Below are 15,294 nucleotides of genomic sequence, written 5' to 3' on the forward strand. Positions count from 1 at the left end.
GCAGGAAGTTTCAGGCAGCTTCTAGAAGAGGAAAAGAGACCCAAAGGGTAGCTGCAGAAATGCAATGATAACAGACTTCTGAAATTTGTGTGGACGTGGATGTGGGTGTGAATATATTTATAATTATAATGAGGAGAAAACACATTATGGAGGAAATATTCACATGAATTTCACATGGATTAATTTCAGAGACTAATGCAAATTTGTATGGGTTTTAAGACGTCTCTTGTTTTTACCTCCCACATTTTTAAGCCTCCCAGACACATTTAAACCCCTCTTGTCCTTATTTAATAATCTTACCATATTTCCTATGAGGGAAAGGTCCCCAGAGGAGATGGCATTTTAACAGTCCTACTCTGAATATATTTAGCAGCATTCTCTGCTTGATTCTATTATAGTACTTACCACTTTATACTCTAACTGCTGTAAGTCAGCATAATTTATTTGTTGGTCTTTTCGTTTGCTTCAACAGTGTCTTTCAAAAAATTTTATTGATGGTATAGATGCATGAATGAGGTCAAATTTAGTTTTTTTTTTAAGTAATCTCTACCCCCAGGGTGTGGCTCGAACTCAGGACCCCAAGATCAACAGTTGCATGCTCTAGTGACAGAGCCAATCAGGTGCCAAAAATTTAGTCACTTTTCACTAAGAATATGAAATTGTTTCTTTTCCAAAACACTATTTCATTCAATTAATAATTCTTTGGTGCTCCTAATGCCAATTATGGCCTAAGTGTTTTACATATAACTCATTTAATTAACATAAGACCCCCATGGGGTAAAAATATATTAATAATCCCATTTAATTCAATTAAACTTCATAACATCCCATGAGGTAGATGCTATTGATATTCTAATTTTTCAGATGAGGAACCTAACACTTAAAAAAATAAATAACCTTCCTGGGGCACCTGGGTGGCTCAGTAGGTTAAGCATCTGACTTCAGCTCAAGTCATGATCTCACTGCTCATGAGTTCAAGCCCTGTGTTGGGCTCTGTGCTGACAGCTCAGAGCCTAGAGCCTGCTTCAGATTCTGTGTCTCCTTCTCTCTCTGCCCATCTCCCGCTCACACTCAGTCTCTTTCTCTCAAAAATAAATAAACTTTACAAATTTTTTTTGAAAAAAATAAATAACCTTCCTAAAGCAAGTCAGTGGTAGTATTTGTTTGTGAAAGCAGGGAGCTTGGGTTCAGGGTCAAGGACCTTAACCAATAACCATGATAAAAATTGCCTACTAAAGTTTTTCATAGCTGAGTTGAAAAGCTCATTAAATTGCCATAAAATGCATCTTGAAGATGGTTTCTCTGACAGTCCTCACTTCACAAGGACTGACTAGCATTTTCATTAAAATTAGATGTCATTGTCAAAGTGGTTGATGCTATGAGAAAGCTGCAATATATTCACATAAGTACTCTCTGAGAAAACAAGCATCCAGAGAAAAGCAAGTCACCTAAACTGCCAAATTCCGATGCCTTTCATTTCACTCTGCTTAAAAGGGTTTGAGTTGTTCAGCCCCTTGCTCTGTAAACTCACATCTATCGGAGAGTCAGAAATATAAACTTTTATAAGCTGGAATCAGGTGGAATGTCTGATGGTTTTAATTTTAATATTATCTGAAGGAAATCTCCAGCATGATGTTTTTTATTTCATCTGGAGAAAGGTCAGAATACTTACTGGAAAATCTGAAATAACAAGAAAAAAATCTCTGGCAAATTTTAAGTCTACATTAAGGCGCATTTTTTTTTCCAGGCACTGACTCTGCAGTTAGGAATTTACCATATCTAAGGAGAATTCCCTAAATAGTGGTGTAGACTGGGAACTCACCCAGCTTCAGCCAGGCTCCTGTTATGCTGAGGGGGTCACCTGCAGATGTGATAATCTCCGGCTTGAGGTCACTCAAAATTTGATAATGTTTATCCCTTTACTAAAATAAATGATCTTTAACTTTCAATGACAGTTAAAAAAATAACCTCTGTAACACTTATGAAGTATTTGGTATATATTGTGGCATTTTTACTAAAAGGAATGACCCACATTCCTCCTCATAATTAAGATTATGAATATCAGTTTTGATGGCTCTCTGAGCATGTATCTGTCAGGTAATTAATATATTCATGATAAGAGGTATTTTTGTAAAATTTAAATTGGCATAAGGAGGTGTTTGACTATTTGAACCAACATGCATCACACTTGCATAATGCTGTATGTGTTATTTGCTGTTTTGATTAATCCCTTCACGCGTAACTATTTTTGGACAATGAATTTCAAACACCTCTACCATAAAACAGAATCTGTCACCCAGAAGACAATGATTTAAGGTGAGACTTGGATTCTCACTTCTGTCCAAATTTTGTAGGGAGGATAGCCTTGGCACCTATAATAAACTCCCATCTATGAACAGTATGCCGGTCAACAAAGTGCTCTGTTGGATTTATAAAGCCATGTTTGAACACAGGGTTGATGATTGTAACCCAGCTTCAGTTGTAATAATTATACCTTTCTCCACTAATGGAGGTTAATGTTTTATCTTTCAGCCTGTGTGACTCACCAAGAGAACAATTTATTTGGTGAAGGGATCACTATGTTCCTGTGCCAATGTCATTCTTTTAAATGAAGTGCCAGGAAACTAAGTGTAATTGCATGCATTTGGGGGAACTGTCCACATTTGGAAAAGAACTGGCTGGGCCATTAGTGGCATTTTATTCAGAGTGGAAATATTTTTTTTTCTCCAAAGGACAAAAAGGAAAGATCTGATCAAGGGGAAAAGTTTCCAAATAACCCATCCCTTAGGATTACTTTCCTCTTTTTAGGTCTAAGTAATATGCTTTCTGAAATATTGTACAAAATATAAACTATTTTGTAAGACACAATTTTGGAAATTCTAGCCTGTAAACAATTTTGCTTCTGGAGCTTTCCCTTTCGAAGTAACAGAAAAGACCATACTCACCATAGGACCAGGAGGCCCATCTTGACCTGCAGCTCCAGGGAGACCTTGCTCTCCCTATGGAAAATAAACACAATTGATTTTTTGATTAACAAAAGCATACATATTTCTTCATTTCGATTTTGGAAACACAAAAAGAAAGCAAGAAAACATCATCTATGAATTCCATCCCATGGAGAACATCTACAAATGTTATAAGCAATTTTGAGTGTTTTTACTTTGTGTGTCCATGTCTAGATGGATACATGTATAAAAACTTCACATTGTTGAGTTCTTAGGGTTGGGTTTTCTCTTCTGCCTTTCTATGTTGGAATTCACCATGAACTTACTAAATAAATGATATCTTTAAATATTTTAAGAATATCTGACTTTAATGATTACATGACATTTACTGAATTCCTATGAGACATCCACACGATTACTTATGAAATAATGCTGTCATAAATATTTTCATTCACAATTTTTTGGAAATGAAACATTATTTTCAAAATGGCGTCTTTTAGCACAGGTGCTTACCACAGGGCCAGGGATGCCCCGAAGACCCTCTGGACCAGGCTTTCCAGCAGGTCCCTGAGGACCAACTGGGCCAGTTTTTCCAGGTGGGCCTTCAGCACCTGCTTCTCCCTGTTAGAAATAAAATGTGTGAACACATTAATAATGAGAAAAGACATCCTGTATGCTATTAAAAGTACTGAAATGGGTATTGTTCAATGTATAAGCCTTTCAAACATAATACTTGTATATCTTACCTTGGCGCCTTTTTCTCCTTGTCTTCCCTCTGCACCTGCTGCTCCAGGAGGGCCCTATAAACATAAAAGTACACGGAAAATATATATCGCATATAAGAGTAATGTAACTGAGGACTTATTCACAAATACTCCAGTTTAATTTGTAACAGATTCTAATAGGGACTGCGTATAGCTATTTAGTTTAAAATGCAATGAGAAAAATCAAAACCCTTTTATATAAAAACTTTCAGTTAGAATATTACACATAAATGAAGCACACATTGACAGATAATCACACATCAATGTAAGGAAACAGTAAAGATAATTTCTTTAAGAAAAGCTGATGACTTAGTTACCCTTAGTGTGTTAAATACTCAGGTATCATTTATTACGTTGTATAATTAGGAATGCATGTATCAGATTTCACTTTCATCCTTAAAGGTATTTTAAGATTGACTCCCTTTTTTTATTTTTAGGCTCCTTTCTTAATCATAGAACATCCATATGTTATGTATACATTCTTATAGGATCATGTCCGAATGAGAGCAGCACATTTAAAATCTTGACTGTCAGCAGAAATTTTATTTTCATTTTCTGGAACTATGCAATTCACATAAATAAGTGGCATAAAAATAGTTATCACTTTTTAAAACTTAATATTAGAGCAAGAGCAGAAAAAAAAATCTTCACTCTCCATATGTCATCCAAAAGCTTATGAGGATATTCTGGTGTTTGCCTGACTTTTGTATAGCTGCATAGATTGCTATGGAGAGATGCTAGTTACTTATCTGTTTAAAGCTATTCATAATACTCCTCCTTGACTATATAGGTATCTTTGTAAGATATCTGTCTACCCAATTCTCTTTAGTTCTTTTTTCATTAGCTTTGTGACTTTTAACAATTTATTAGCATTCCTGAACTTCATCCATAAAATATTACCAATAAAAATTCTCTTGCAATAGAATTGTTGTTAAATTTAAATGAGATAACACACATAAAAGTATTTTTCAAGCTTTCGTGGGTAGTGGTATCAAACACAGATATGGAATCTGGGGCTTAAGGGCATAAAGCCTGGACTCAGAGTTCCTGACTTCAAATCCTCGTCCTGGGCACCAATTAGCCTTGTGATCTTTAGAAAGTTATTCGCCAGGTCAGTGCCTCAGTTTATTTCTCTGCAAAATGTGGATAAGAATAGGAGGTATTTCCTAGAGTCATCATAACAACTTAATGAACTGATAAAGGTAAATGGCATATAACAGTGTTTGGGACGAGAAAACACTGAACAAACATTGGCTTTGGTTCTATCATTTGTAACATTAGCAAATATTATAATTATTATTATACATTAATGTATTTTACCTATACTTTTCACCATGTTGGCAACCTAAGAGTCAGGTCTAACAAAATAAGCTCTCAAAATACACTTGTTGACACCATGTCAACAAATTATTTTTTCCATGCATGCTGTTTCTAATACCTGAAAAATATAAATTCTATGTTTGCAACAACTTAATTGGAAATTTTTGAGTTGGCTAAAAAATAATATAAGATGATCCTGTAGTATATAATCAGATTTTGATACCTGATATTCATATTTCCTTCTTACATTTATATAGTCATCTGTGAAATATAAGACATTTCTAAACCTTGTAACAAAATGATGAGAAAAAAATCATCTATAATCATTTATATTACATGATATAACATTCAAAGAAAGTATCAAAGAAATCATCATTTTTTCAATTATAACATAATTGACACATCTAAATTTTGTTTCTATTATATTGGATCCTCATGTCATTTTTTAGTATCATTTCAAATCAACAGAAGCTGGGCACTTGGTTTGATAGCTTAATAGAAGCACAATACAAATGCTTTTGGCCTATAGAATGACCCCCCAATATACATTTTCAATTCATTCAAAGACATAGAAGATTTACAATTTTATTATAAAACATTAATTTACACTCATTAACTGAATTTTTATTACTTACCAAGCATTAAGATTCAATTTAATGTTGAAATTTTCTGCTCAAGTTCAAATATAACCACAGAAGGTTTAAAAAAGAAACTTCATGATCTCTAAGAAACTGCATTTCCTTTTTCCCCAGACTCTGTCTCTCGTATTCCATCAGTTACTTCAATTTTGTAATGAATTGTACTCAAAATCATCAACTGAGATTGAGGTTGGAGGTTGGGGAGAGTAGGGGAGATGGTGTTAATTGGTGAAAATAAGGTGATGCAGGAAGAAGACTCCTCTCAGGTGCCATATTAATATGCTAATGGTGAGCACAAGCTAGTCTTTCATTCGGTCTTTTAAATTCACATTTAAAAGGAGTAGCAAGCACTTCATCAAACTCGGAGCATTCTGTGAACTCATTTATCTCTGAGAGAATCAACGAATATAGCATAATTTTCTCAATATCATCATGGTAACTCTATTGTGCCTCAACCAAAAGGTAGGAAATGTATACATTTTGAAGCAGTCTCTTGAGGCAGCAGCATTATGCTAACATTAATATATGCTTAAAACTTAAGTGCTTCTTTTTAATTTCATGCTATTTATGCAAGAGGATTTCTGTATAGAAGCATAAACTTCAAATAATTTAATGTTAAAATGTCATAAGTTATTTCAGTGTGATGTGTAAGATATTAACGTATGCAAACCAAAACAACCTTATGGTTGTTTTGACACATAATGACACATAATGACTGTGATTTTGGAAAGAGAAATTATGAGATTCAACTGAACAATGGACTTTTCCTTATTCTGTCCTTTTCCTTATTCCTTATTCTATGAAACTTCATAGAAGTTTCCCTTAAACTCATGACATAAGGGTATGGAATTTTTCAAAGGACTGCACTGACACACATGAACATAAAGAACAGAAGATTTATAAATATCTAGCTTTGGAGAAAAGCTAGTCATCAGCTGTCTAAAAATGTAACAAAAATACTGCTTTTACCACAAAGGAGAAAAGACAATCTGAGTTTGAAGAGCCTAGAGAATTTAAACACGAGTAAACTACAACACAGCCACAAAATTTTGATTCAAATAGAGTTTCTCCATCCCAAAAGGACTTCTTCCTTCTCTGAATGAACGTCTGGTATCTGTCACGGTGGAAATCCATATTAAATGGATTTTCTCTGTTCTTTATCTCATTTTTCCCATTTTCATTTATTTCTTATATAATTTTTCCAGATGGCACAGAGTGTTTTTTTCTGTTTTGTTTTGTTTTTTTAAAGAAAAACTGGGATGAAAACACACTTTTTCTAGGGGAATATGAAGTTTCCTTTGAAAAAAAATTAATAATGCATATGGACAAATTCTTGTCTTACTTCTCATATATCTGCATAAACAGATGGGCAAGGACTTAATCTAGTGAACTACTTCCTGTACTTTCATGAGTGTTCTGATTAGAAAATGCCTCCTAAAACATAATACAGTAAAACAGGCCCCAGTTAATTCTCCACCAGTAGCCATGGTTACACAGGATTTTCTTCACCATGAGAAATATACTTCCTATAAAATACACAATATAACCTCTCTCCACTATTCACATTTTACAATATTATTCTATAATTTATCTCTTATTCCATTCATGTAAAAAATATTTAAATTGTCCTTGTGTTCCAGAAATGTACATGGAGAATACAAAAAGATAAAACAAAACACCAAAAAAAAAGACAAAAAACAAAAAAAAACAAAAAACCATGAAATCCTAAGGAGTTCATGAAGTTTCATTATGAAGTTTCATTTCAGAAGATAGACGCCAAAATTAACAAAGATAGTACATTATAAAATGTGCAGAGATGAGGTAGGTATATAAAAATAGGCACAATGTTGTAGTTTGACAGTAGGGAAGGCTTTCCTAAGAATCTAATCTCTGATCTGAATCTTAGTGTGGGTTAAATGTGGAAGGGATGTTTCCTTTTAACACTTTATCTTTTGACCATTCACATTCATGCATAAACGCATAAGGATGGAAAGAATATATAATGAGAATATATGCACATATATAACAACATGTATGTATGTAATAAGAATATATATATATATTATATGGTGTATATATACAGGTTAAAGTTTTGTCTGCATTTCTGTTAATACTGGAGTCTTTAGAATTCCATTTAATGGTGCATTTTGAGCATTTTCAAGTTATCATGTTTAAATTATTTTAGTGACCTCTAGGAGGTTTTTCAATAAAAGAGCGTGGACCTAGCTCTTGGTTTCAAACAGCTATAATGATAACTTGAGTATCAAAATTCCATGTTTTATCAACACAAACCATACAATCTTCTAGTGCCTTAAGGAAATGTACATTTATTCTCTAGTATTACAAATACATGACAGAATGTACATGTACTACAAATGACAACTTAATTTTCCTACTTGTTCAATAACTGTTAGAATGTTGTTTCTCAGTATCACTGCCACTCGTAACATTCTGGTCAATATTCTATTAGGAACGTTTAGTATCATTTACTCATCCATCTAGAAAGTTTTAATGGCATTCAGACTGCAGGCAAAAATAGGAAGGAGATCTCAAAAATCATGTTACACTTTGTAATTACTTTCTAAGAATAACAGCCCAGTGGTTGCTGTGTGAGACATTTTTTTTTTTCTACCAAGACCATGCTTCAGGGCTGTCAACAAAACAAAACAAAAGCAATAAGAATATTATTTAGAATATTGTTAGAATATAAGAAGAACAGGGAAGGTGGAAGGTTAAAAAGCACTTGGTCAATGAAGAAACAAGTGTATTCAGGAAGATGTTTAGTATAAAATAAATTTATTTCTGGCAAAGGAAAATGTTTATAAATATTGACTCAAATTTATATTGCTGAAGGAGAAAATTAAATTCTGTTCCTACTCTGTGAGAATGTGGAGTGTGAAAATCCCACTAAAGCAAAACTACCATTAGAAAACCACAGTAGTTCCAATGGCTCTGTGCCTTTGGATTACTGAAAGGGGAATGAACCTAAGAAATACATTTTGATGTTTACCACATATTTTGTTTGCAGGTAGGTCAGAAAAATAGACTAAAGGAGGGAAAGGAGAACACTGGATAATGACGTAAGTATTGTAAGAGGCAGGTCAACAGAAATGGTTTCATTATGAAAACAGTACAGTAGTAAGAAAAAGTTAATCTCCTATCATCCACTGGAGCCAATATTTATTTTTCAACATATGAAATTTATTGTCAAGTTGGTTTCCATACAACACCCAGTGCTCATCCCAAAAGGTGCCCTCCTCAATACCCATCACCCACCCACCCCTCCCTCCTACCCCCCATCAATCCTCAGTTTGTTCTCAGTTTTTAAGAGTCTCTTATGCTTTTGGAGCCAATATTTTGAGCAAGATCTATTTATTTACATTTTGCTGTAGTGTTTTGTTAAAATCCTGCCATGGTTCCAAATCAGAGAAGTTTGACGGTGTCAAGCAAGCTAACATTACATGCTGATTCCTGGGCTCTTTCTATTGATAGTTGCATTCAGATTTTTGCCATGTTTTTAGCTCGCAATGGACTTTGGCGTCTCATCTCCCTGTAGTTGCAGTTCAGGGTTCCATCAGTCTTTTACAACAGACTGCATTTGTACAGAGGGGAGACCTAAGCACAGGGAAGTGGGAAACTACTGTCTATTGTGACTGATTAAATCTGTCACTAAAGTGTGTTCCATTTAAATAAGTATTTTGACAAATGTAAGAAATTACCCTATTCTCTAAGACTTATATTTTTTCAGCATCATTATAATATGCTGTCTACAGCTTAAGAATATTATGTTTATACACATAGTAGATGAGTGGATGTTTCAAATAAAGAATTTTATTTTTTAAAAATGTTTATTTATCTATTGAGAGAGAGAGAAAGAGTACATGCATGTGCATGTGTGAGCGAGGGGGCAAGGGTAGAAAGAGAGAGGGAGAGAGACAACACCAAGCAGGCTCTGCGCTGTCAGACGCCAGGCTCAATCTCATGAAATGTGAGATCATGACCTGATCCGAAATCAAGAGTAGGATACTTAACCAACTGAGCCACCCAGGTGCCCCTCAAATAACAAATTTTAAAAACTTACTCTTTTTCCAGGAGGACCTGGTGGGCCAGCCTCACCAGATGGGCCAGGTGGACCCTATAAAATGTGAAAAATAGCTTTTAATTGGGCATTGTTTTATGGTCCACAGCATTGTTTTCTAAATCTGGACCGAATCCAAACTTCTTTCTTCATCTCCCCACATCTATCTTTCCCGGATAATCTCAGCTGTATTTCAGATTCCTAAACTTCCTCTAGATATCTATAATTAGAGCTAGTAAATTCAGATGGAAAACTTTTTCATAGCTGGAAGAAAGTAACTCAAATTCCTTCTTCTTAAAACTGTGCTCTTTTTAAAAACTGCTAACTTATATCTGACAAGCAGCCAGTAGCCATACTAATTAATTGAATCATATGATTAATAACTCTTCTCATATCACATGCATTTGTGAAACCATAAAACTGTTACTTCTTAATTTCTTCTTGTACAAAACCAGCATTCTTATGCCAAGGAGTACTCAGCATGTTGGGCTATGATCTGCAAGTCTTATCTACACAGAATAAGCCTACAAATATCCAGTGGGGATGGCTCTGGAGACAAAGCTATGTTAGGGGTGTGATTTGTCTTTGGCTCCTATTTAATTTAGTGCCTTCCTTTACCTCTTCCCTAAATACCCATATGTGGCCAAAGCCCCTGTTGAGTCATTCTCAAAGTAAACAAAATAATAGTGATAGTCCAATACAATGCGGAGTTCATTTAGGTTAGAAATTGAAGTGCAATCATGCTAATGATAGACTGATAACATGGCTGTCTTCATTTAAGCCTTATTTGTGTTTTTAAAATAACTCTTTATTTAACACAAATGGATAGATACTGAATTTGACATAATACAACAAAATCATTAGTATGACACCACTACATTTTTTATTATGAAGGTTGCTTATATTTCTTAAATCACATCGAGTAAGAAACTCCACATAAGTTTGAACTGAAATTCAATGATAACTGACACTTCTTTCAGAAAAATGTGTACCCACCTAGCTATGCTTTTGAAAGTTTGATTACTTCTTTAAAATGTCTTGGGACTGTGTAAAGAGTAAATAAAAACAGTGTGCTTAATTACCGGTTGACCAGGATCTCCGTCTTCACCCTTGTCACCACCAACACCATCTTGACCCTATAATGGGCAATAGAAAGTGAACACAGATATTTCTCACTATGAATTTGATTTTATTAAAAACAAAAGGGTATGATATCCTGAGTCCCTGAGATAAATGATTACTAAAGGGACAAATAGAAGTATTACTAAATTCTTTCGATTGTATTTTAAGGATTGTGGTATCTCTCACTCTTTCCACAAAGATTTGTGAAACTGCTACCACATCAAGTTTAAAATACAGTGTGTTGTTAATACAAGAAAAGAAGAGGATGTAATTAGTGTAGAAGGCCAGTGGATCTGTTCACCATGAACAAATACGGCAGTTTGAGACAGTATTTGCACCAGAGGAGAGACAGAAATAAAAGCAAAGATGCTGCAACTTTGAAATAAGAGTAATGTTGCTACTCAGATAATCAGTTCATACAATGCAGCAAAGTCTGGAAAACTAACCCAAATGAAGAAAATAATCATGCAACAGAGGTCTAAATGTCTTCAACTATATGGATTTTATAGCTGCAGTTTACATTTTCTTTTCCTTTCTATTTTTGGGGGGTCCAACTAAGTAATCAAGAATTTAATTATTAATAACCAAGACACGGGTAACCTCCCCGTCAAAATAATTCCTTTATTTTCCCATGATACTTACTGCAGGGCCAGGTTCTCCAGGAGGACCAGGATCTCCGGGAAAACCAACAGGACCCTAGAGGGATGTTTTTAAGAGAAAGAAGATAAATAAAAATATTTTTCATAAAGTCACAATATTCTGATGTTTAAGAGCTAAGTCATGGTAAAACCGTATGAGAGGATTTCCCTTCTTCCACTAGAAAATGTTCAAAAAATGAAATTAATCGAGAATGCTTATGCATATATGAAATAAGGAAAAGTCAGCTTCACCAGCTATGGGCCAGAGTTTCATGATTTCTAATCTTTCTATGAAAAACTCCTAAGTGGCTTTGACATAGGCTCTATCTGAAAGGGACCAAGCTCACTTACCGGGTTACCCTTAGGACCATCGTCACCTGGTGGTCCCTTAGCACCAGGAGGTCCAGCAGCACCAGGTGCACCAGCTTCTCCTTTCTCTCCTCTTTCTCCTTTGGGGCCCTACAACAACGTAAGAAAAAGAATGATTACCTTATAAGCTTTAAATCAGGATTTCTTAGTCTCAGCCCATTGGGTCAGATAATTCTGCTGCTGGGGGGCTGTCCTGTGCACTGCAAAACGTTTAACAGCATCCCAGGTCTCTACTAATTTGATGCCGGCGTGTGACATCAAGTGTGACATTCCTCCTAGTGTGAACCAAAAGGTCTCCAGACATTGCCAAAATGTTTCCTAGGGGTCAAATTCACTCCAGGTTTAAACCAATCTAAATGAGAATTAATACAATCCTACTACAATTCATAAATGTGGGTTTGATGTAGCAGGGTTTGTGTCCTTCGTGGACAGCCCCCTCCCGCAAATTGTATAAACAGCTTATAGTTTTAATGTTCTAACTTATGCAAATGTCATTTTCTTTCAATTTCTATGTAAATCAAAATATGCGCCGGGTATGCAAGATTATTAAACAAAAAGGCTCTGCATTTGTGATTGTTTGTAATGGGTTGGAAAAGAAAAGTAAATAACTGAGTTACAGGTAGGAGTTAAGTCACATGTTTAAAATACTCTAAAAGAGGGATGCCTGGGTGACTCAGTCAGTTAAGTGTCTGACTTCGGCTCAGGTCATGATCTTTCGGTTCGTGGGTTCAAGATCTGCATTGGGCTCTCAGAGAGCCTGCTTCAGAAATTCTGTCCCCCTCTCTCTGCCCCTCCCCACTCTCTCTCTCCCTCAAAAATAAATAAGCATTTAAAAAATAAAATAAAATAAAATACTCGAAAAGGAATTCCCAAACTGTTACCATCCCATGTTGACAATAGGCCAGCACTTACGCCTGTGCCTGCTTCCCCAGGGGGCCCTGGGTTCCCTGCTTCTCCAGGCTCACCCTATAAAGAAGAGAGGAAACGAACTTCAAAACACAGAAATGATATTTTTATGCTTGTAAAACTGCTTTCAATGATGGCCACGACATTTTAGACTAGACCTTAATTCAGTATATTGTTTAAAAGTCAGTAAAAGACTTTAAGAAGGAACTTTTCTTATTACTGACCTCAGTATTTTTATTTCTCAAGTGAGGAGACAGAAGTGGGTGTCTCAGCAAGTAGTTAATAGAGCATTAACCCAAGTTACCACCAAACCACACAAAACAGACATCTGCATGTTTCCTAACCAATTTTATATTGTGCTTTTGTGCTGCATCAATATTCATATTATAATTTAGTTTATTGATTAAATAACTTTCATTTTTACTATGTTAATTTGCTTTATCTTTACAATAACAAAAAAGCAAATCAGTTGGTAGTATACTGATTCTATATTCTATAAAATATATTTAATAGAGATCTGAGATCATAGAAAAGTACTGTACTTATAAGATACACAAAGATACTTAGATACTAATTAAAACTCCTCTTGAGGATATAAATATTATAAATTTGTTCACTTTTATGATCTCCTTGTATAAATATAGATGGCTAGAGGTGCCTGGGTGGCTCAGTCCGTTGAGCATCTTCCTCTTGATTTTGGCCCAGGTTATGATCTCACAGTCATGGGACTGAGTACCACATCAGGCTCTGTGCTGACGACACAGAGCTTGCTTGGGATTCTCTCTCTCTCTCTCTCTCTCTCTCTGCTCCTCCCCTGCTTGCTCTCTTTTTCTCAAAAATAAGTAAACAAACATTTAAAAAAGTATGGATGGCTATTTCCTAGCTTAGCAGACTAATAAATAAACCTCCTAGACTAGCATGTTTTAGTTATAGAAGTCTATTACTAATTTTCTACACCTAGAAAATTATTGTATCCAATTACTCTTCCAAGTGAAATAATGTTTCTATGTTATTTTTACATGATGTTTTATAATAATGCTGTATTCCTACACAAAATCAGTGGAACTAGAAATTTTGAAGTGGAAATAGTTTTAAATTTAAAAAAATGTGAGGTCTGAATTTCCTTTAACTTTCAACTCTGCTCTTTCCAGTAATACTGGTATAAACCCATTGCTCCTAATTTTGGTTTGAAATGCATTATATTAAATATAAACATAACTCCAGGGGAAAGACTGTTTGGTGTACATAATTCCTTATTCTTTGAGAATATGCACATATTTTAATTTCTTGAATTATTTGCATCATGATGGAAATAACAAGTATTTTCTAGGAATTTATTAGTAATACTAGTGTGTGTAAGTTATTTTATCTCTCAAGAGGAGTAGCAAATACCTATTATTTTAGATAAACCTTACAAGAAAAATATTATGTTTACATTATTTAAAAAGCAACGAATATAAGCAAAATATAAAAAGTGTGACTAAAAATATGTAGTTATTTCCCCTGTAGTTCCAACTTTGGTGATATCACCATGCATAAGAAGATGTTTGTATTTGGTCAATAGATGACCTATATTTTCCCCCAGCTTTACTTAGATATAAATAACAAATAAGAATTGTATATATTCATAGTGTACAATTTGGTGTTTTGATATACGTGTACATTGTGAAATAATCTATCTCGGGTGGATGGAATGATATATAAGTAATAGTTTTATGACCCATGATTCATAGCTCTGAAATAAAACTTAAGCAGTTTGTCATTCAAATCAACTTTAAAATTCCATATTAAATGCTTTAAATTTTAAATATACACAATATACTGCATGATCTCACTTATACCTGGAATTTAAAATAGCCAAACTCATACAAGCAGAGAGTAGAATGCTCATCACCAGAGGCTGTGGTGTGGCGGGGGGGGATGGGGAAACGTTGGTCATAGGTTACAGACTTTCAGATACACAAGATGAATGGGTTCTGGAGATCTAATACACAGAATTGTGAATATAATTAACAACACTGTATTGTATGCTTGACATTTGTTAAGAGAATACACTTAAGTGTTCTCATGCCACATTCAAAAAAGGTAATTATGTGAGGTAATGAATATATTAATTAGCTTGGCGTGTGGGGATTATTTCACAATGTACACATATATCAAAACACCAAATTTTACACTATGAATATGTACAATTCTTATTTGTTATTTATACCTCAGTAAAGCTGGGGGAAAATGCAAGTCATCTATTGACAGGGTACAAAACATCTTCTTATGCATGGTGATATCACAAAAGTTGGAACAAGAGGGGAAATAACTACATTTTTTATGTCACACTCCGTATATTTTGTTGTTCCGCTTTAATCTTTGTCCAGTGTAAAGTTAAACAAAAGTAGATTCTGTAAGGATTGTTTCCATTTTACTGAGGGAAATGATAGGTGGTAAAGAGATGGATTTAAAATAATGATCGAAATTTAAAGACAAGTTTTTACTACAAAGTCTCTTCACTTTGAGAAT

The 15,294-nt window shown here is 34.5% G+C and overlaps 1 protein-coding gene across 2 annotated transcripts in view; it reads right to left on the minus strand.

The window, feature by feature from the left end:
- COL11A1 (collagen type XI alpha 1 chain) overlaps positions 1-15,294 on the minus strand; it is a 233,048-nt gene that overhangs the window by 20,814 nt on the left and 196,940 nt on the right. For both annotated transcript variants that reach the window (XM_042953107.1, XM_042953106.1), the window contains 8 exons: positions 12,787-12,840; positions 11,857-11,964; positions 11,510-11,563; positions 10,828-10,881; positions 9,749-9,802; positions 3,692-3,745; positions 3,459-3,566; positions 2,946-2,999 (listed from right to left, as the gene is read on the minus strand). In XM_042953107.1, coding sequence (XP_042809041.1) covers positions 2,946-2,999; positions 3,459-3,566; positions 3,692-3,745; positions 9,749-9,802; positions 10,828-10,881; positions 11,510-11,563; positions 11,857-11,964; positions 12,787-12,840 — 540 coding nt within the window. The remainder of the gene's footprint in view (positions 1-2,945; positions 3,000-3,458; positions 3,567-3,691; positions 3,746-9,748; positions 9,803-10,827; positions 10,882-11,509; positions 11,564-11,856; positions 11,965-12,786; positions 12,841-15,294) is intronic.

Source organism: Panthera leo, chromosome C1 (genome assembly GCF_018350215.1).
Source record: "Panthera leo isolate Ple1 chromosome C1, P.leo_Ple1_pat1.1, whole genome shotgun sequence".
Taxonomy (NCBI): Eukaryota; Metazoa; Chordata; class Mammalia; order Carnivora; family Felidae; genus Panthera; species Panthera leo.